This window comes from Hippocampus comes, unplaced genomic scaffold, assembly GCF_001891065.2.
Source record: "Hippocampus comes isolate QL1 unplaced genomic scaffold, H_comes_QL1_v1.1 scaffold9, whole genome shotgun sequence".
In the NCBI taxonomy this organism is placed as follows: Eukaryota; Metazoa; Chordata; class Actinopteri; order Syngnathiformes; family Syngnathidae; genus Hippocampus; species Hippocampus comes.
This window is the reverse complement of record NW_017805275.1, coordinates 2,404,241-2,425,098: the sequence shown is the minus strand read 5'-3', so window position 1 is coordinate 2,425,098 and position 20,858 is coordinate 2,404,241. Positions and strand designations below refer to the sequence as shown.

At 39.4% G+C, this 20,858-nt stretch overlaps 2 protein-coding genes across 5 annotated transcripts in view; one reads left to right on the top strand and one right to left on the bottom strand.

Annotated features, from left to right (window-relative positions):
• Positions 1-3,718, top strand: part of LOC109515886 (retinoic acid receptor responder protein 3-like) — a 7,062-nt gene extending 3,344 nt beyond the window's left edge. The window contains exons 5-6 of one of the 2 annotated variants that reach the window (XM_019869963.1): positions 1,462-1,575; positions 3,455-3,718. In XM_019869963.1, the coding sequence (XP_019725522.1) occupies positions 1,462-1,575 (114 nt within the window). In that variant the 3' untranslated portion in view covers positions 3,455-3,718. Of the gene's footprint in view, positions 1-1,461; positions 1,576-3,454 lie in introns of those variants that run through there. The other variant, XM_019869964.1, reaches the window with a different exon arrangement.
• A 313-nt stretch (positions 3,719-4,031) lies between these two features.
• On the bottom strand, positions 4,032-20,755 carry scyl1 (SCY1-like, kinase-like 1). 3 transcript variants are annotated; one of them, XM_019869960.1, is made up of 18 exons: positions 20,515-20,755; positions 19,622-19,762; positions 18,521-18,628; positions 18,172-18,398; positions 17,940-18,030; positions 16,970-17,125; positions 16,619-16,777; positions 16,098-16,205; positions 14,041-14,154; positions 13,786-13,941; positions 12,489-12,677; positions 10,957-11,032; positions 9,819-10,010; positions 8,175-8,323; positions 7,995-8,084; positions 7,594-7,893; positions 6,071-6,149; positions 4,032-5,122 (listed from the first exon to the last, which is right to left on the bottom strand). In XM_019869960.1, the coding sequence occupies exons 1-18, from the start codon at positions 20,620-20,622 to the stop codon at positions 4,974-4,976; spliced, it is 2,592 nt and encodes an 863-aa protein (XP_019725519.1). In that variant the 5' UTR covers positions 20,623-20,755; the 3' UTR covers positions 4,032-4,973. The 3 variants fall into 3 exon arrangements, with proteins under 3 accessions (XP_019725519.1, XP_019725520.1, XP_019725521.1); XM_019869961.1 differs by having other exon boundaries at positions 4,032-5,101; positions 20,515-20,754; XM_019869962.1 differs by having other exon boundaries at positions 4,032-5,098; positions 20,515-20,753.
• Between the last annotated feature and the right edge of the window lie 103 nt (positions 20,756-20,858).

The following is a 20,858-nucleotide window of genomic DNA, read 5'->3' as shown; positions in this document are numbered from 1 at the left end:
TTTTTTTTTTTTTTTTTTTTTTTTTTTTTTTTTGAGCGATGCTAGTTCGGATATTTGGCAGAAAATATTCAGATCACCAACTGATTAAATCATCCAGTTGTTCAAAAACAAAACAAAAAAAATACAATGAACAAAATAACATTTTTGGGGCCTCTTAGTGCTTATAACAACCAAAATATGAGTTGCAGGCAGAAAATGTGATTTTTTTTACAATACTTTGTCCTTTACTGTTAACTTTACAACAGGGAGGGTTTTTTATGTACAAAATCATGCAAAAAATGCATTAACTGGTGAATTTAGCTTTAGGCCATAATCAATGTACCGGTATATATTTTGGTAGCAACAACAGAATCTAAATCTCATCACGTTAATACTTACATTGTGTCTTAATGGGCATATGAGAGGATTGAGAAGCATGAAATATCCACAGAATAGCTGTCAGCCATGCATGTACTTTACTTCCTCCCGATACCATTTGAATAGTATTTACCTTAGTAATTTTTCACGAAGAAGTAAGATTTTAATTGCCGTTTAAATGGAAAGTCAAAAATGTTCTTTACAATTATGTGATCTATGGGCCCTCACTAGTCTAAGCACAGTATTCTGATTAATATTGTGTTTGTGGAATATCTAAACTCACCTCAGCTGTATTTACAGAGCACTTTAAAACAACCACTGTTGTATACAAAGTTCTGCACATGAAGCAAAAAGAATGCATCCAACAACAAACAATAAATTAATAACAAAGACAGTAGAAAGCACAAAAACAGTAAAACTAAAAATTAAGTCTCATGCCAAGTCAAAGGCCAAAGAATAAAAATGAGTTTTAAGCCGACTTTTAAAGATTGGCAGCAAGTTTACCTAACAATATGAATTAAGCAGAAAAATCCACTTGTCTTTATCTATCTCACGGGTGGCCAACTTTCCTTGTACAGCATCTTGCAGTCGACTGAAAATAACATCACAGTGCTAAGGTAACGACTGGCACATGACCAAGCCCAACAAGAGGTCAGCTTTGACAATCAGTACTTCATTTGAATACCGTGTTTAGACAAGTGCGTGCGCATAAAACGTATTTGTAATTCAACGTACCACTGCACATTAATAAAATGACATGGCATATGATGACCTTTTTGCTGACATTGAGGGTGTTTTTTGTAATCGAAAAGGCCAATGCAGTTAGCGCAAGTACTGTACATGTCCACTGTCGTCTCAAATGGTTAACCATCTATATTTGGTATTTAAACTTCTACTTGCAGGAATAAATAACCCCATAATAAATGGTTTATATGGCTCCAATATTGGATCTCATTAGATTGTGCAAATGCCCGAGATGTCTGATTATGTGGTACCCAAAAACCTGCCTTGCTCCCCCCCAAAATAAATAAGATTTAAAAAAAGAAAGAACTATCCAATTCCTTTTTTTTCCCAAGTAGATAAAAGTGTAACCTCTCCTTGCAGGTGCGTCAAGCGGGAGAAGCTGTTGTGGTTGCAGGTGCAGTGACCTTCGGTGTTCTTGGCATTGCAGCTCTGATGACAACTCTGCTCGGAGACAAGAACAAGCGCAAACAGTAACTCTCCCTCTCTCTCTCTCTCTCTCTCTCTCTCTCTCTCTCTCTCTGACCACTCGCTCTCTCACTGTCTCGCCCTCCCTGTCTCTCTCTCTCTCTCTCTCTCTCTCTCTCTCTCTCTCTCTCTCTCTCTCTCTCTCTCTCTCTCTCTCTCTCTCCCCGCTGAGCATAGCAGCTGCTGGAGCACCACAACCACTTGGGAGCCATACTCAGGGCTAACAAAAAGCAAAGAAATACGTGATATGAACGATATTTAAGCACTGAGCGTTCCGTGCAGATTTCAGGAAGCATAGTTTGTAGAGACCGGTTGATATGTTTTTTTTTTTTTTTTTTTTTTTTTTGAGCGATGCTAGTTCGGATATTTGGCAGAAAATATTCAGATCACCAACTGATTAAATCATCCAGTTGTTCAAAAACAAAACAAAAAAAATACAATGAACAAAATAACATTTTTGGGGCCTCTTAGTGCTTATAACAACCAAAATATGAGTTGCAGGCAGAAAATGTGATTTTTTTTACAATACTTTGTCCTTTACTGTTAACTTTACAACAGGGAGGGTTTTTTATGTACAAAATCATGCAAAAAATGCATTAACTGGTGAATTTAGCTTTAGGCCATAATCAATGTACCGGTATATATTTTGGTAGCAACAACAGAATCTAAATCTCATCACGTTAATACTTACATTGTGTCTTAATGGGCATATGAGAGGATTGAGAAGCATGAAATATCCACAGAATAGCTGTCAGCCATGCATGTACTTTACTTCCTCCCGATACCATTTGAATAGTATTTACCTTAGTAATTTTTCACGAAGAAGTAAGATTTTAATTGCCGTTTAAATGGAAAGTCAAAAATGTTCTTTACAATTATGTGATCTATGGGCCCTCACTAGTCTAAGCACAGTATTCTGATTAATATTGTGTTTGTGGAATATCTAAACTCACCTCAGCTGTATTTACAGAGCACTTTAAAACAACCACTGTTGTATACAAAGTTCTGCACATGAAGCAAAAAGAATGCATCCAACAACAAACAATAAATTAATAACAAAGACAGTAGAAAGCACAAAAACAGTAAAACTAAAAATTAAGTCTCATGCCAAGTCAAAGGCCAAAGAATAAAAATGAGTTTTAAGCCGACTTTTAAAGATTGGCAGCAAGTTTACCTAACAATATGAATTAAGCAGAAAAATCCACTTGTCTTTATCTATCTCACGGGTGGCCAACTTTCCTTGTACAGCATCTTGCAGTCGACTGAAAATAACATCACAGTGCTAAGGTAACGACTGGCACATGACCAAGCCCAACAAGAGGTCAGCTTTGACAATCAGTACTTCATTTGAATACCGTGTTTAGACAAGTGCGTGCGCATAAAACGTATTTGTAATTCAACGTACCACTGCACATTAATAAAATGACATGGCATATGATGACCTTTTTGCTGACATTGAGGGTGTTTTTTGTAATCGAAAAGGCCAATGCAGTTAGCGCAAGTACTGTACATGTCCACTGTCGTCTCAAATGGTTAACCATCTATATTTGGTATTTAAACTTCTACTTGCAGGAATAAATAACCCCATAATAAATGGTTTATATGGCTCCAATATTGGATCTCATTAGATTGTGCAAATGCCCGAGATGTCTGATTATGTGGTACCCAAAAACCTGCCTTGCTCCCCCCCAAAATAAATAAGATTTAAAAAAAGAAAGAACTATCCAATTCCTTTTTTTTCCCAAGTAGATAAAAGTGTAACCTCTCCTTGCAGGTGCGTCAAGCGGGAGAAGCTGTTGTGGTTGCAGGTGCAGTGACCTTCGGTGTTCTTGGCATTGCAGCTCTGATGACAACTCTGCTCGGAGACAAGAACAAGCGCAAACAGTAATACAAAACAGAAAGGACACTGCCCCTTGAATTCAGTGATTCACCAGCAAAGCCTCACGCATACTGTAAGCAGTCTCATAAAAAGGGATTCACACTCACTAAATAATGTCATACTTTTGTCATTGTATCACCTCATAAATAGGAGCGATTGCAATTGAAACAATTGAAATTTGTACTGTTTTTGAATTTAAAAAGAGTTTGACAAGAATTTGAAACCTTTTTATCTGTTTGTAAGTCTAAATAAAAATCCATGTAATTAACCTTAGAGGACGGTGGTCTTTTTTTTTTCTTTCCATGATTTGTCTGTATGGTCTCTTCTTTTAAGTGTGTAAATTTGGCAAAATTAATTTTCTAAATTAACAACTGCAATTTGCCTCGACAAGAACACCGACGTATGCAAAGACGCATTGATATGTTTATTTCAGAAGAGATCACATGCATGCTACATAATTTGCAGTCTCTTTTTAAAGGCTTCATTTGTTTCTACTTGCTAATGTGTCAACTCTTTACATCCACGATTGATGGTCTCAGCAGCAATATCATCCTGAAGCCAAACCATCCAGCAGACATGATTTTTCCATATTTTACTGGGAACATGGAATGTGTTCCATACCATTCAAAACTGGGATGCGAGCCAACAGTCTTGTCCAGCAAAGTAAATGAAGGCACACAAATAAAAAGTGAAAGACAGAAGTGAATCTCCTTCGCTCAGAACCACAGTCAGCAGGTTTGAAGAAAAAAAAAACAGCTGAAAGTAATTCTTTTATGTAAAAAAAAATATATATATATTTGTGTGAAAATTTATGGAACACGCTGGGTGCACTAGATATACAAGAATGCAGCTTTTCAAAAGGAAAGGAAAAATGTCAGATGATAGCATTTGTCCATCACAACATTCGTGGAAAATGTAAGCCAAATTGATAGAAACATTTCCAAACCGTTTGTATGCTGCTGCTACTGTTGTTGAGCTGTGCAATCAATTGAGTGTTTAGCATTCCTCAAGCGTATTCTTGTACTGAACCTATCAAATGACTTTGGTTCAAATGTAATTGGTCATTCAATTTCTTGATTGGCCTCTAAAAGTGCATGCACAGACTGATAAAGCCAGGAACAACAGTGTTTGTGAGCTTCCTGGAAATGATGAAACTCATTTATATATATTTGACTACATGAAAAAGTATCTTTTTAAGACAAGATGCTCCATTTTATGTACATTTACAACAGCGGCCCTTTTATCAGGAGGAAACGGACATATTGTGTCATCAACTCCCAATTGCTTTTTGCCTCTTCCCATTCACAATAATACAATGCGAGACAAACTAGTGATTGCTGCGCTGTCAACCACCTCATCAAGTTTCTGTGATGATCATCGGAGGATCCAAAGGTATGTTGTCCAAGTGAGTGACAGTTCAAAAAGAAGTTTCCACTCCCGTTGGATCTTTACTCGGAATGTGAAGCCTCCAACTCAAGGGCCTTGTTCAGTCAATGGCGCTCATGGCTATACCTCATTAAACGGCGCCTCAGTCTAGTTTGCGTGCACCCAGCTTGAGGGGACCTTTTGCAGCTTTGCGCTCTGCCCGTTTGGCCTCCAGCTCTTTCCTCCTCTCCTCACGTTTCTTCTTGGACAGCTCGGCCTTGCTCAGACCTGCTGGGCGATACACAAACCCATCTGTATGAAATACAGGAAGTGGTGCAAGCTAATTTTAAATCACTACTGCACATCAAGACTAAGGGTAGGTTCTACCCCTTCACTGACATATCAACTTTACCACTGCAAAATGACGATGATAAGCGGTTGAAGTCAGTTCATCTGCAATCATGTGTTTGGGGCATTAACAACATGGATGCCTCACTGAAACTAAAAGCAAGCTAGCAGCAGTGCCTGACGTGTTTGGAAAAAATCTGACAAAGCAATTTTGAAAATTATCTAATTGTGAAAATCCCACCCCACGACCCTCAGTCATGTCATTGTGATTTAATATGTGGTTATATTTCTTTCCCCAGTCTTCTTCCCATGTATTTTTTAACATAAGTAAGAAATTAATATGAGACAATACACAATATCAGATATATTATAAATGAATGTTTTGATCCTAAAGTTTAGGGTTATGCTAAAATAAAGACAAACCATTAGTTTAGATAAATGACAGTTTTTATGTACTTCAATTAGCATTATTAACTTGCTCACAAAACTAACTTACAGTCAACAATGACTCCCCCCAAAATTTTACCAAACAAGTGTGGCATAAACATAAATCAGTAAATCATAAATCAGATAACAATAATGGAAGCAAATTTTGGGGGTTTACTCACTTCAGGTTTTCATGTTTCATGAAACAATGATATGTAAACATGCGGATTACAGTTCTTATACACTGAACTTATCGAGGCATTAAATAAAATATAGATGTATCTACAAAAGAAAGCCGACCCCGCAACAGAGGACCGTGGAAAAATTGAGTGCACAAGCTTGTATTTGGAGGTGGAAGCCAGTACAACGAGTTGCCAACTGGTTAAAGTATTGACGCTATCAATTAATGGACGTTGACTACAAGAAAGTTTAACCCGAATTGAATTGGAGATCGTAGAAAAACAAAACACACACTTCAAGTCTCACCTTGATTTCCATCCAATGCCTCCCAACTTTCTTCAGTGCCCCAGTCTCCCGTTGCGTCTGTACCCCAGCCACCTCCAGGCTAAAAACAAGAAAACACCACATTAATCAAAAACAGTAACTGATTTACCATAATAATAACATGCCCTTACAAAGCGATTTTTTTTCTCTGAAGTCGTGTAGAATACAGTCCCACGATTTCCTGGTATCCTTTATTATAAGAGTGAATAATATGAATTAATAAAAATTTAAAACATACCGATCGAGCGTAAATGCTTTTAAATCCTGGTTAAATTATGCGCTTGCCCCCCATACCTAAAATTAAGGTCTTTCAAAAAAAATAAAAAAAATCATCAGTCGAAAATCTTGTTGCATTGTACGTTATTTTACTAATTAGAGTAAGCTTTTTTAATTCCCTTCGTTTGCTTTTAAATCTCTTCAACGCTGTTTTTAACTACTTGTAATTACAGTATGTGAAGCATATGGAGTTCTATTGTATGTGCACACACACACACACACACACACGCTCCCCAGGTAACGAATGAGATACATTCCGAAGGATCGTTCGCTGGCTGAATTCGTACGTAAGTTGCTTCAGTGCTATATTTTGTATGGAATGTATGTTTAAGGCTTATATAAGTGCAATAAAATGAAGTTTAACATACTTTTGGAAGATGTACTCGAAGGCTTAAGGAGATGATGGAGAGGGGGAGAGAGTTCCGTCTCGAACTTCTTCATGGGGACAAGTGTTTCCTCCTCCTCCTCTCACAGCGCCTCACGTCGGTATTAGCGGCGGAAAGAAGTACTACAGTACTCGGAAAAAGGCGCGCAATACAAAATCTGACTGACAGCATCTCTGTCCGAGAACATTTTTCGACATACCTGTACCCGCAAAAATGTTCGTATGTACCGTTGTTCGCAACACGAAAGTTCGTAAGGCAGGGAGCGCGTGTATCTATAGACACTGAAACAATTACATTTTTTTGTCTCTTATTCAGACCCATGTATAATATACCCCCTAGAATTGTAATTTTGAGTGAAATGTGGTCGAGTAGGACTAACTGCTACCCGTCGTCATGGTCCATGCGGCTCTACTGATACTAGAGATGCATTTCATCTTCAACCACACACCCAAAAGTGACAGCAAGCACACTACAGGTCTCTCTCACTCAACAGAGGTGACAGATAGAGGGAGAAAAATTTCACACTCGCTATACAGCACAACATCACCACTCCTTACTTGGTCTGAAAAGTCAGTAAATCTAGCAACAAAGTCAAATGCAAACACAGAGCAGCAGTACTGTTCTAAGAGATTTTGGTTGGTAGCATCCCATAGGGCACTGTGTCGGTGAGAAGCAGAAAACTGACAAATGTTTTTAGTGCCAAGTGTGGTCAAGGAACAAATTAAATTTGTATCTCAGGACACCACTGTATTTAAAGCATTTGATTCTTCCACAATTAAAAAAAAAAAAAAAAAAAAAAAAAAAAAAAAAAAAAAAAGGTTTTATATGATTCTACATGCTTACCGTGAGGCCCGTGGCGTTTCTCTGTGCCACACAGGCGAATAGGTCATTCTGATTGGCTCCTTTGCTCATACTGCCACTGTCCCAGTTGTACTCGCTGGCCAAGCGGACCCCCTCAGGCAGGGCGGCACTTCCAACATCCGTCTCCTCCTCGGTCCATTCGTTGCCCCAGCCCTCCTCGCCAGCGGAGCTCTGACCCTGGCCCTCTTTCTCGTTGGACCAGCTGTCGTCTGCGTCCCAGCCTGAGCTGCTCCAGTCTGAGCTTTGCTTTTTCACCGTCGTGGTAGACAATGACCTGCCCACCTACATGTGTTGCATCATGGTGGTCGCAGTATCAGCAAGTGAGTTTAAATGAAAAAAAAAAAAAAACTGTAACAAAGAAGGCAAGCTAAAACAAAACCTACTTCGTGTCCACCAGTGTTTTTTTTGGATGATGCCATTCCTGACCAGTCAGTATTCCAGTCATCCTTCTCAGCTCGACCTTTCTCTGAATCCTTGTAGTGGGGGAAACAGCTTACTGTGGTGCCCAAGTGTCAAAATTCGAACACTGCTAACAAATTATACATATTGAAAATAGGCCCAACCTCTAAACTCCCCCAATCCTCCTCGTCATCCCAGCGCTCTCCTGGCTCCTCATCATTTTCCATCCCTTCAAGAGTTTGTGATCCGTCCACGAGGCTTGAAGCAGAAGGACTGAGGGCCTGGGATGTATGTGGACCTTTCTCTACAGAATCTAAGTTGAGGAGAGAGGAGAGAAAATCATGAAATGGACACGTGTGACAATCATATTTAGGTCCTGCATTTGCATGCTGCATGAAAGCGGGCGGGGACGGGGGTATGGGGGGATTCTCCCTCTGGGTCTTCTTACTTTTCAGCAACAATGTCCTATTCCTGACTGACTTTCGGTTGGTCGGTTTGTTACTCACAAATTCACCTCATCCCCCTTTTTATGTGGAACCTAACTCAGCTATTTGCTGAAAAACTCACTAATATTGGGGGGGATTATAACGAGAACATGACATTCAACGTTGAAATCTCTCGCATTCGGCGAAACACGTGCATTCAAATACAGTTAGACATTTTAAACTGAAACAGAAAAAAAGTCCCTTGATGCAGTAAATGTCAATAGCTACAAATCTCTAAATAATGTGGTCTTTCTATCAATCTATAATCGTTGACTTATCTAGAAGAATAATGGGGGTGAAATCACTGTGATTTTACTTAATTCCTACCAATGGTCCATCTAGTCACTTACACTTGGCCTCTATCCTTCAGTTTAGAGTTTGGAATGTCAAATAATTATTCAATGAGATTTTATATTTCCCAAAGGCTTAATTAATAAACAACAAATATTTTGGAGGCCTAAGACTTTTGTGAAGTCCTGTATATAAATACAAATATCAGTAGTACACACAAAAATGTTAGTTTCTTTGTGTTCAATTGCTCAAAAGTATTTGAAATTGTCCAAAATGTATTTTTGAATTTTATCAAAAGTATGCTAATCAATATCCTTGTAGTATTTAGAATTAACACAAATAAATCAAAATTGAAGTTGCTCAGCTGTCAGCTTTTTTTTCACTGCTTTATGTTGATGTTTTAAGTTTTTGCTGCGGTATTGTTTCCTTTTTTTGTCTTAGTAAAAGTTACATAAAATAATTCAACAGTTTTGTCAGCCTGTGCTTGCTGCAGATAAGGTTGTGGCTTGAGCAAAATATTTTGCAAATATATATTGAGTCACTGTCAATATTTACATCATACAAAACTACGATATACCAAGTGAGACAACAATACATCGGCAAATATGGACATGCTGTACCGCTCCAAAAAAGGTGCCACCAAATCCTGTGCTGGTTAGGCGACCAAGTGAAAAAGTCTGTTACCAATGCTTAAGTTAGTGTAAAGCCCTGAATAATTGATGTCAAGATGCTTTACCAGGAGTATTATTTATTTTTCATTTTTTAATCAAATCCTCTTTAAACCATTTATTTTTAAAGGTAATGTTGCAAAGTGGGTTTGAAATGATACTGAAGTGTTTTGGGATTATAGTCTGATATATTTACGTTTCCAACTTTTCTAATGAGCATTTCTACTTTTTTTATTGCGGGGTGGGGTGGGGGGGGGCGGTGGGGTGTTGGTCAACTACTCACTGCTTTTCACTATTTGCAGCAGAGCTCGGCCTCTATCAAGGGCAGTGGTACAGAAATGTTTCATAGTCATCTGCGCCTTACCAGGGCTTCCACCTGTGCCGGGAGTCACGCTGGTGGCATTTGAAGCCATGCCGTCCTCAGCCGCCACGCTTCCCACTGTCCCTGGTGCATTGCGTATCAATTTGGATGTCAGCGAGGACATGCCAGTCACAGCCCAGCCAGTCCAGCCGGAAGAGGCGCCAGGTGGCTGAGCACACGACCCAACATCCTTTTCTGTTAAACACAAGGAATTGTGAGTTCATCATCTTTTTTTTTTTGTTGCCTATTTTAGAATTGAACTCAGCTGTATTCGTGAGCAAGTCCAATTTGTTTTTTCAACCGCATATTGTTGAAATAAATTGACAATAAGACATTTCATTCTTGCAACTAAGACCAAATCTTTATCATTTCTGGGTCAGCATTACCTCATCCATAAAGACTTGGGCTTTGGAGATGGAGGGCATCGGTTTCAAACGCCAACACAGATTTTAAAAACTGGTAACTTGTTGGAGAAACTACTCTATTTCCTAGTTACAGTCGTGGTGCCCTTGAGCAAGGCACCATGCCTTCTCCTGATTCTGTGCCCCTTTCACTCTGACATCTCATTTCTTTGCATGCCTGCATGTCTGTGTTGAACTTCCCCTTGAGAGATTATGAGTAAAATAAATTAAATTAACAAAGCATAATCCTTGGCATATCTGGTGAAACAAAAATATTCTGCGTTGACAAAGATGAATTCATATTCAAATTTGATCATTATTGATTGGCTCTAATACAACTGTAATGTATGTTTAATTTTGAAGTTGGTGGAGATTGCTATTGCATCAGAATGATAAATTCTAAACAGCTGCAAGAAAAACCATGTGAATCCTTTGGAATTCCCCGGATTTCTGCACAAATTGGTCATAAAATGTATTCTGATCTTCCTCTGAGTCACAACAATAGATAAACAGTCTGCTTGAACTAATGCCACACAAACAATATGTTCTCCTGTATTTTTATTGGAACACACAGGTAAACATGAAGATTAGAACACATTTCCTGACCAATTTATGCAGAAATTCAGGTAATTCCAAAGGGTTCACATACTTTTTCTTGCAAATGTAGTCAATTACAAACGCGTCCGAGATCTGGTCACAAGTGAGTAATATCAAAAAAACAAAAGACAACTGTTTTGTACCAATCTCAGCAAGCTTGGTGGGATCTTCTGACACAGTTTCCAGCTTGGAGATAAAACTCTTGATGGCTTTGAAAGACTGACAGAGATCAAAGCAAGCAGAAAATCACATGACAAGGGAAAGCAACAGAAATGACTGAATCATGCATGAAGCTCCAAATGTGTGTACCGTATTTTCCGCACTAAAAGACGCACTGGATTTTGAGGGGCACCTTCAATGAATGGCTATTTTGTAAAAAATGTTCATACATTGGACGCTTCACACTACAGGGCGCAATCTACAATGCCTCCACTAGATGGTGCTACCGCTCCTTCCATTTAACTCGAGAGGCGTCGTTCAACTTGAAAGGCGTTCACGACCGCCTCTGAAAAATGTAAATTAACTATTACTATATTTAAAGGAAACTACAAAAATTGAAAATAATGCATCAAAACAGAAAATCAAGTGAGGAAATCACAAAAAAAAAATCTATATCCCCCCTACAGAATTTATTTTGTGATTTCCTCGCTTGATATTCTTCGTGGTTTCATTGAAGTAATAATTAATTTACGTTTTTTCGGAGGCGGCTATGAACGCCTCTCGAGTGGAACGGAAGAGAAGGCATGGAGACGGGACAAAGACGTACAGTACCTGTATTTGTTCAGACTGTGAAAACCATTAATAAAGTCTGCGTTTAAAAAAATAATAAAACCACAACCACAGCTCTCCTTTTTTCAACAAATACAGGTGCGTCTTTGTCCGTCTCCGTGCCTTTTCTTCCCGGTCAACTCGAGAGGCGTTCATGACCACCTCCGAAAAACGAAATGGCATTTCCTTTATCGTAGCTCCAAGAGTAGATCAGACAAGATAAAATAAGAAAACCTTTAATAGTCTCACAATGGAGAAATTCCCACTTTACAGCAGCAAAGTTATGAGAGGAAGAAGTAGAAGAACAAAATAGGAGCTGCTGGAAAGGCAGCCAATCTCGCGGCGCCATCTTGAAGTCAAAATAGCACAAGTTATCAGTCGAAGTTATTTATTCCTTTGTTGTGTATTCATAAATGATGAAATCACAATATAAATTCTGTAGGGGGGGGCTATAGAATTTATTTATTGATATCCTCGCTTGCTTTACAGTTTTGATGTATTATTTTCCATTTTTGTAGCTTCATTGAAGCAATAGTTAGTTTACGTTTCTCGGAGGTGGTCTTGAACGCCTCTCGGGTTGAATGGAAGAAGGCACGGAGACAGACAAAGACGTACCTGTATTTGTTGAGACTCTTTTAAAAAATGAACACCACAGCTCTCCTTTTTTCGGAGCTGCAACACAAACTTATTTAATAAAGCAGCGACACAGTTCACTGAACCAACAGCAAGTTATAACATTGGAAGCATGTCTCCAGGAAGGAGCCATCTTGGAGTCGATGTATTACCGTAATGACCAAACACAAGACGCACCGGATTTTAAGGCGCTCGGTGAGATTTTAAGAAAATTGAAGACTTTTTGGTTCGCCCTATAGTGCGAAAAATACGGTACTTAAAAGTGAAAAAGTACCTGCTCTCTGACGCTCTTGTCAGGGTCGACGGTAATAGCACAGAGTGTGGGTAAAATTCGGGCAGCAACCTCGGTTAGGCTGTAATAGTTGTGTGTGGCGGCGAAGCCAAGCACACCAGCAGAACGCGAGGCTGCAAATGGGTCTTTCGTTGCTCGTGAGAAGGCAGAAATCAGAACTCTCTGTCGGGTCTGTGAAGATAAGGACCAGTTGCTTGGTATTATCATTTATTTTTGAGTGTCTTGAATGTGCCTGAAAAAAACCATGACGTGCAATTGTCTAAATTGCTTACGTTCTCTATTTTATTGGTAGACACTATTTTCTTTCTTTCTTCAACTCAACTGTATTTATAGAGCACTTTCAAACAGCTATCGCTGCACACAAAGTGCTGTACATGGAGCAACTGACATATACAACAGTATAGCAACAAATCAGTAACAAAGACGGTAGAAAGCACCGAACAGCAAAACCAAGATCAAATCTGAGTCATGCTGAGTCAAATGCCAAAGAATACAAGTGAGTTTTGAGGCAGGTTTTAAAGATGGACAGCGAGGAGGCTGGCCGAATGTTCAGTGGGAGGTCATTCCAGAGAGAGGGACCAGCAACGGAAAAGGCTCGATCCCCTCTCAGCCTCCGTTTCGTTCTTCACATCTTTAACAGAGTTGAAAAATGTTTGTGTAATGCAATGACAATACAAAACAATTACATTTTCTCCAAAAGAATAACTGAAATTGAATTTATACATTCCAGGCCTCGACCTTTCACCTCACCATCTGAAACTTTAAAATACTGAATGGTTCGTTTTAAGTGTTTAAGTAAAAAGTGTGTGTCGTTAACTCATTCACTCCCAAAGACATATTGAGGTGTCTTTTCAGACGCCACACATTTAATCCCACCTCCTCATTTTATGTTGACTGTACTTAAAAAGGGTCTGAAAATGGCCAGTACAGTCAATATAAAATGAGGAGCTGGGATTAAATGTGTGGCATCTGAAAAGACATCTCAATATGTCTTTGGGAGTGAATGAGTTAATTGTTTCCTAAGTGCAAAAACAAGATGCAAAAATAAAACTGTTTTGAGATGTGAGGCAAGCTTTACCTCACTCACAAGTAAACAGATGGAAAACAAACAGATCAGTTGTATCTCATCTCGTCCTGTTTTCAAATTCTCGATTATTTTTCAATTAAGGACTTCATCCTGAGATATCATTTCGAATTCCAATTTATACGACCGCCAAACGTTTTGAGCTCTCAGTGTTGACTCTTCTATTGTTTTGCAATCTTTGCGATTGTGACTTACACCGGCATTGAGGTAGGAGGCGATCTTTCCCAGGCAGACAGTGGTGTTGCATCGGATCGGGCCCTGCTCATCCCGAGCCTGCAGCCTTGCAAAATGGCGCATGAGCTCCTGGTTCAAGTTGCTTTCGTTCAGTTTGGGAGCCAACAACAACATAGACTGAGCAGAGCAGGAGGGAGAGGGAGGGAGATGCTGCATCAGAAAAACGTCTGTAGACCTTAAAGTAACAATGTGGTTGCATTTGGAGTGAGCACATACCTTAACCGTTTGCTCTCTGATGGCAGGGTTGGTGTCAGTAAAGCCGTGAACAACATGAGGGAAAATTTGGGAATTCACAGCTGCCTCGTTAAGATATTGAATAAACTGCTCCATCTAGAGGCAGAGAGAAGAGAAAAAAAAGTCCAGTCGTGCCTTGAGATAGGAGTGACTTAAGTATTTTTCAAAATACAAGCTGACGTGCGGCTAATTTTTTGGTGCCTTCAAGCTCAGACTTGGAATACGAGCACTGTATGGTGGCAGTGAACTCAACTCCCTTCATAACAATGACAACTGTGGCAAATAATGAACAACTCTTTATGCTGTTTAGTGCCACCCCCGGTTGAAGTTCACTGTCAAACTAAACATAAAACAAGAGAATTACACCTTGTGTGTTGAAAACAACCACACATCTTAAGAGTTCACTTCACCAGCTTAATGCTAATACTAAATAGCATCTTTGTTGTTGTGCAATAATTGAAAGGTACTCGGTCATAAAATCTTTATCCTCTGTGAAGAGCTAATAATGGTGTCGTAATGGTGAGATGAGAGGAATTGATATTTCTCAATGAGCAGCATATCAGTCTATTTTGTCTTATACCACCCACAAGTGGCCAAGACAAACACTCCAGAGAAAACCGCACAATGGCCTGTCAGTCGATGCAATGTGACAAAAACTGTTTAATTCTTTTTAATCAAATCATTACTGTGTGTTTTTAGAAAGTACAAACCCAACTCCAATGAAGTTGGGACATTGTGCTAAACATTAATAATAACAGAATAATGACTTGCAAATCGTGTTTAACCTCTATTCAATCGAATACACGACACAGACAAGATATTTAATATTCAAACTGATAAACTATTTTTTTTAGCAAATAATCATCAACTTTGAATTTTATGTCCAAAAAAGCCGCAACACGTGGAGGATCGTAAAACACTTCTTTGGAACATCCCACAGGTGAAGTGGGAACAGGTGGGTGCATGACTGCATAGAAAAATAGTTTCCCTGAATTGCTCAGTCATTCACAAGCAGAGATGGGGCGAGGTTAAGTTCTTTGTGAAGAACTATGTGAGAAATTTGTCAACCAGTTGAAGGACAACATTCCTATTGTACAATTGCACAGAATTTAGAGATTTCATCACCTGAGGTTATTGAAAGAAAAGGTAATATAACACAGTGGTAAACATGACCCTGTTTTTTGGAACATGTTGCATCCATAAAAATCTAAGTTAATTATTTGCCAAAACCAGAGATTATCAGTTTGAACATGAAATATCTTGTCTTTGTAGAGTATTCAATTACATGTACGCTGCACATAATTTGCAGATCAATGTATTCAGTTTTTATTTATTTTTAACCCAACATCACAACTTCATTGGAATTGGGTTTGTAGAGTGATAGTGGGTGCTATACATGGAGTGTCTATTACCGTTAGTATTCTGAAAATACTCCGCCAGCACTGCTCCTATTGGATGCACCTGCTGACATCACTGTTATAAACAAGCCATACACGAATAGACTTCGTGTATGGCTTGTTTATAACAGCCCTCCAATATGGCCGCCGGTAGTGCATTGTGGGTAATTGCTAAAAGGACGGAGCTCCCTATTAGAGGAGCAGAAGATTTTGCTGTAAAAGCAGTTTGATGCTTCAGAGCTTCTGCAGCACAAACATTACACGGATAATGTAAATGTTATTGTTGTTTGTTCACAGTCGTGCAAGAACTGTGACAACTACATCATTGGCGAAGGAAAGACCCATATTGGACTGAATGGAGTCAGGGTACCATGTAGTAATAAACGGCATAAGAACATCATTTTGCACAACTCCGACACGTAACATAATTTACTACTTCATGAGTTAGACATTGGTGTTTAATGGGCAAAACTTTGACTTACATGGATTCTTTTTAAAAGGGCTAAAATTGCATGAGAAAAATCAGCTGAGCAATTCATCGGTTGCACCCTAATTCTACTAAAGAATATATTAGCCCATGGGACTCAACTGTTAGGTCCGCATGAGGGAGAGATTTTGCTACTGTGAACATGCATTAAGTACCTGCTGAAGCAGTCGTATTCTCATGGCCCTGTCTGTGGAGGAAAACATCTTCACAATGACGGGGATGATCTTCTGTTGGTATTCTTCAGCAGACAGGAACTTCCCCACCTAGTAGACATTTTTGAAGACACTTGAGCTCAAACGCTCCTTCCAAATGAGTTCTATGTCGGAAATACATTTGTAAGTATCATGTTTGGAATTGGTTGAAGGCTCTTGTTGATTATCCTGGCAGTGGTAATGCTCAATGTAAATTTCATCAAAGGGCATAGCTCTGTGTTGCAAAGAAATCTGCAATACATATCACCACATATCTTGCTTCTGTCATTGAAAAAGGTAATTACGGAAACCTGGGATGTTTTGTTTTTTTTCTCATGAGAAAAGGAGGCGTCAGCCAGCCACGAATTAAAGGCCACAATGTATTTCAGAGGACACCTCTATTTGACAAAATAAGGCATTTAACTTGCGAAGCTGTTTGAGCCACTCTGGCATTAACAAGTATTCAAAAGAGACATAGGACTGACCTTGAAAAGTGGCGTGAGGACTATGGCGCCGGCGTTTCCAAACTCGAAGGCAGTGAGCAGTTGAGGCAGGACTTTGTGTTTACAGAAGTCCTCTGGGAAAGAGTCCAGGTTGTCACTCAGGTCCTGGAAGAACTGCTGCTTCTCCGCCGGCTCCTTAATCTTACAAAGGGTTATAATCCAATGTTATTTGACAATTTATATAATCAACGAGTGAAAGCATAAAGATGAGGTGATGAGTAACACTGAAGATTGTTGTGACTTTGTGGAGCTGGAACAAATATATATGGAATTTATGTCAAAACAAATCACTGTTCTACGTGAGTGGCTGTGTTTTTATGTGAGAATGTGCACCTGGATCTCCTCCAGGAAGAGGTTGCTCTCCACAAAGCTGTTACTGAGGAACCCTCCGGGGCTTCTACAGTTTTGGAGGAAGCGGGCTGGATTGGGCCGAGCCCGTGGATTGGCACCCACCAGCTCACAGTAGTGAGGAACCAGAGCCTTGGGGATCTGTGAGTACAGAGATGACCATGGAGCAAACTGAAGCACACTCGTAACATAGCAATTAACTGGGCTGTCACTTAATGGGCTGTCACTTATGTCGCGCTTTTCTATCTTTGGTACTAAAAGCGCTTTACACTGTGTCCTCATTTACCTACTGATGGTGCAGCATAGGAGATAATGAGGGTTCACTATCTTGCTCAAGGACACGTTGACAAGGTTGCAATGAATTGAACCCCCAACCTTTGGGTTGGGAAATGACCACTTCATCACTGAGCCATGCCGCCCCCGCAATCACAAATTTGCAGCAACACTTGGACATCAAGGCTATAAAAATGAACTCAAGTCATTTCATTTCTTGTTTTAAACAATGTATCATAGCTGAAACACCAAACACTGAATCAATAAAACTTATGAAAATAATTCAAAACAGTGATGAAAAGAAGTCTCCCCCTCCAAAAAAACCCCACGACAAGAATTACTGAAATGAAAATAAATCTTTTTAAAATATAATATGGCACAATTTTAAGCATTCTTTTCAGATAAATGTCATTGTCAAATGTGATCCACATAACTACTCCTTTGTTAGATAATTCATCACTTTAAGCATATTTTGTCTGGTTTGGCGGAAACCATTTTTGGTAGTAGGTTATTGCAAACTTGTTACAATGTTGGTCCGAGATTAATTTAAATTGGGTGAAGGAAAAAACACAACAGCTTTTTCAGAAACGAAATATAGTATTTTAGTATTTGAGAGTGCAAGATAACGTTGAAGATTAATAGTCTGATAATGAAAAATGACAATAGTATTCAAGTGACTAACCTTCCCGAGTGAACGAAGTGAGGACGTGCGGGAAAGTGGCCCATTAAATACTTCCCAGATCAGACAGCCTAACCGCCACACTTCCCTCGCCCTGCAAAAGAAAAAAAAAAAAAAAAAACAACACCTTTTTTAAAAAGTGGAATTGTGTTTGCCAGTACTTCATCTATTTCGTACATTGTCTGTTGCAGTCATGACAAGACCTGAAAACATGCTCTCTCCTGGAATTTCTCACCATTTTTCTCCACTGCAATTGGGTGTCTCAGGTGGGTCATACTTCTCCATGTCCGGGTAAATGGACTTTGGATCAGGAAGCGACGCCCCGCTTGGATCACATTGTTCTGGGGCAACATGATCGAGTGCCCCCAGCTTCCACTCTCCTGCTCGGTCGACAAAGATGGCCCACAAGCCCAAGTTGTTATGGAGCAGGTGGCAATCATTCACCAGGAAACTCAGAGCTTTCTGATGGAAATACAAACAAATAAGTTGAGTCCAAGTTAAAGGGCACTTGAAGAGGGATGCCAGGGGAAAGAAAAAAAAAGCCCAATTGACATGACCTAAAACATAAAAATAAAATGACTCACTATTATCTGATGCAGACCCCAGGAGACCTCCAGTTCACTAGGAGCACCCTTCAGGTGAACGACTAGTGGCGTCACTGGTTCAGTGACCAGGTACAAGCTCTTGTCCGTCTGGAATGAGATTCGAAATAAGACAAAGGTGACAAAGGTCACAAATCTCAATAAAAGCACTGAAAAAAAACCTAATCAAAAATCATGATGCATGATGTATTGCCTAAAGTAGCAAATGAATTGAAAAGGTTTTATGGCTCTTTCAGGGCACAGTTTCATGACTACATTACTGTAGATCAGTGGCTCCCCAACCACTGGTCCTGTGGTACCAGGCCACACATATGTAATTATTTGGAAAAAAAAAATCATATCAGCTGCCACCGCCTCTCCCCATTACAGGAGCACCAAGACAGGCAACCCATCAAAGTATTTTGTATTTAATTTTTGTCCCGGTTGCCCCCATTGTTGGAAGTCCTCCCTGAGCACTGTTAACTGTGGTCATGACTGTGGGTGTGCAATTCCAGGGTTCCCACTCTTCCACTTGCTTTTTATTTGTGGACCTTTTAAGGACTTTTGAGGGCTAATTTAGCCATTTTTAAGGACTTTTTCTCCATTCAGCAGGGGATTCACGGTGGATTTAATGAACAGAAAGCCAAATATCACTGAGCTGGTGTTCAAATCATTGCTGCCAAAGGAAGGGCACATGTTTATTTTTAGGGGCATTCAGCGAACCCTTTATTTGACATACTGTATGTCAAATTGTCCCGAAATGACCCGAAGTGATCACGTGATCATCGTCGGAACTGATCGGAGATGGCGGGAAAAACAGAGCGGGAACTCGGAAGGCATGTAGCCCGACAGCGGGGTTTGAGGGGAAGGGAGCCAGGCGCATTTTCCGACAAAACAATTCATTGGAAGGGTGGGGAAAATTACATACACAAATTAAATGAACACCACAGGTTAATTTTTAAGGATTTTTATTGATTTTAGAAGCTTTCCTAGAAAATTAAGGACAATTAAGAACATAATTTTACAACTTTTTTATGGATTTCTATGAACTTTAAGGACCCGTGGAAACCATGTTGACCCTCACATGACAGAGTAAACACGCACCTCCAAGCCGTCAACGTAGGCCAGGATGTTGGGGTGGCGAAGGGTCTTCATCCGCTTGAAGGCTGCCTTTGCCAGCTGTGCCTGTTGTTCTGACCCCTGAGCCACCTCGTGCATGAACACAGACACTGGCTCTCCATTGGACTGAGAAGAGAAAAGTGTGAAATTGAGTACTCATACGCAGGGTTGAGAGGGTTACTTTTCAGAACATATTTCAATTCAGTTACTACTAGTTTCCTGTTAAAAGAAATGTATCAGTACCTGTTAAAAAATGTACCATACTTAAATTATGTTGACTTGATTACTATTAAATCTCTCTCTCAATTTCGATCATCACTTGAAAACTGGTTGTACAACCAGATTTTCAATGGTATTTGTCCACTGAAATTTTTTTTCTACTTTTGTTTTTCCAAATAACATGCCTTTTATAAATAAATGGAAGATGAGAGTAAGCTGGCATTCAATACTACGTTGGGATTTATCATCAGGAACATTTAAAATTTGATATGATGACAACTGGTCAGTGAGGATGACACTGACAGCTGAACGATTATGGCACAGTTGGGTTTATCAAGATCAAACGTGCGGAAACACACACAAAATATAATAATAGAAAAATCAAGTCATAAAAGTGTATCAGTCGTGGCTTTTGATGCGGCTAACACTGGGTGACGTGGCGACAAATACGTGACCGGAGTAAGATGTCATTTCTTAAAGCGATTTTGGTACGACGTTTAAAATTAAATTTAGAAACGACCCACCGAAATAACAAGACAATGTGCAACATTTAAAAGTAAATTGGTATATCGAACAAGTGTTGTGATTTTAGTGGGCTTCAACAGGCCGAAACTAGCTAAGTGTTGGCTAAGGATCGGGAGAGGTATGTATCTTTTTACCTTTCGCTTGCCACGATGTAATGACCATATTCCAGACTTTTCTTGGCTGTCTGGAAGAATTTCATAAGCGAAGTCTTTGACGGGATCCCTGGCAAAAAAGGACCACATCTCCCCTTTCGACCACACTCCTCATCAAATAAACATACCCGATACCAAGTGGAGTAGAACTGCGAGCTTGTAAACGGAAACCGCTGGAAAAGCTTCTGAGGAAACACGGGCTCGGCATATTGGTTCCGTTGTCATGCTTTTTAAAAATAAAATAAATTAAAAATAAAATTATATATATACATATATATATATATATATATATATATATATATACATACATACATACATACATACAC

Coding starts and splice junctions, on each gene's coding strand:
- scyl1 (XM_019869960.1), bottom strand. CDS start 20,622: ATGTGGTCCTTTTTTGCCAGGGATCCCGTCAAAGACTTCGCTTATGAA. Junction 18,629..19,621: donor CCTACGTTGACGGCTTGGAG/GTGCGTGTTTAC, acceptor ATCTCATTCCAG/ACGGACAAGAGCTTGTACCT. Junction 6,150..7,593: donor GAAACGCCACGGGCCTCACG/GTAAGCATGTAG, acceptor TCTTGTTTTTAG/CCTGGAGGTGGCTGGGGTAC.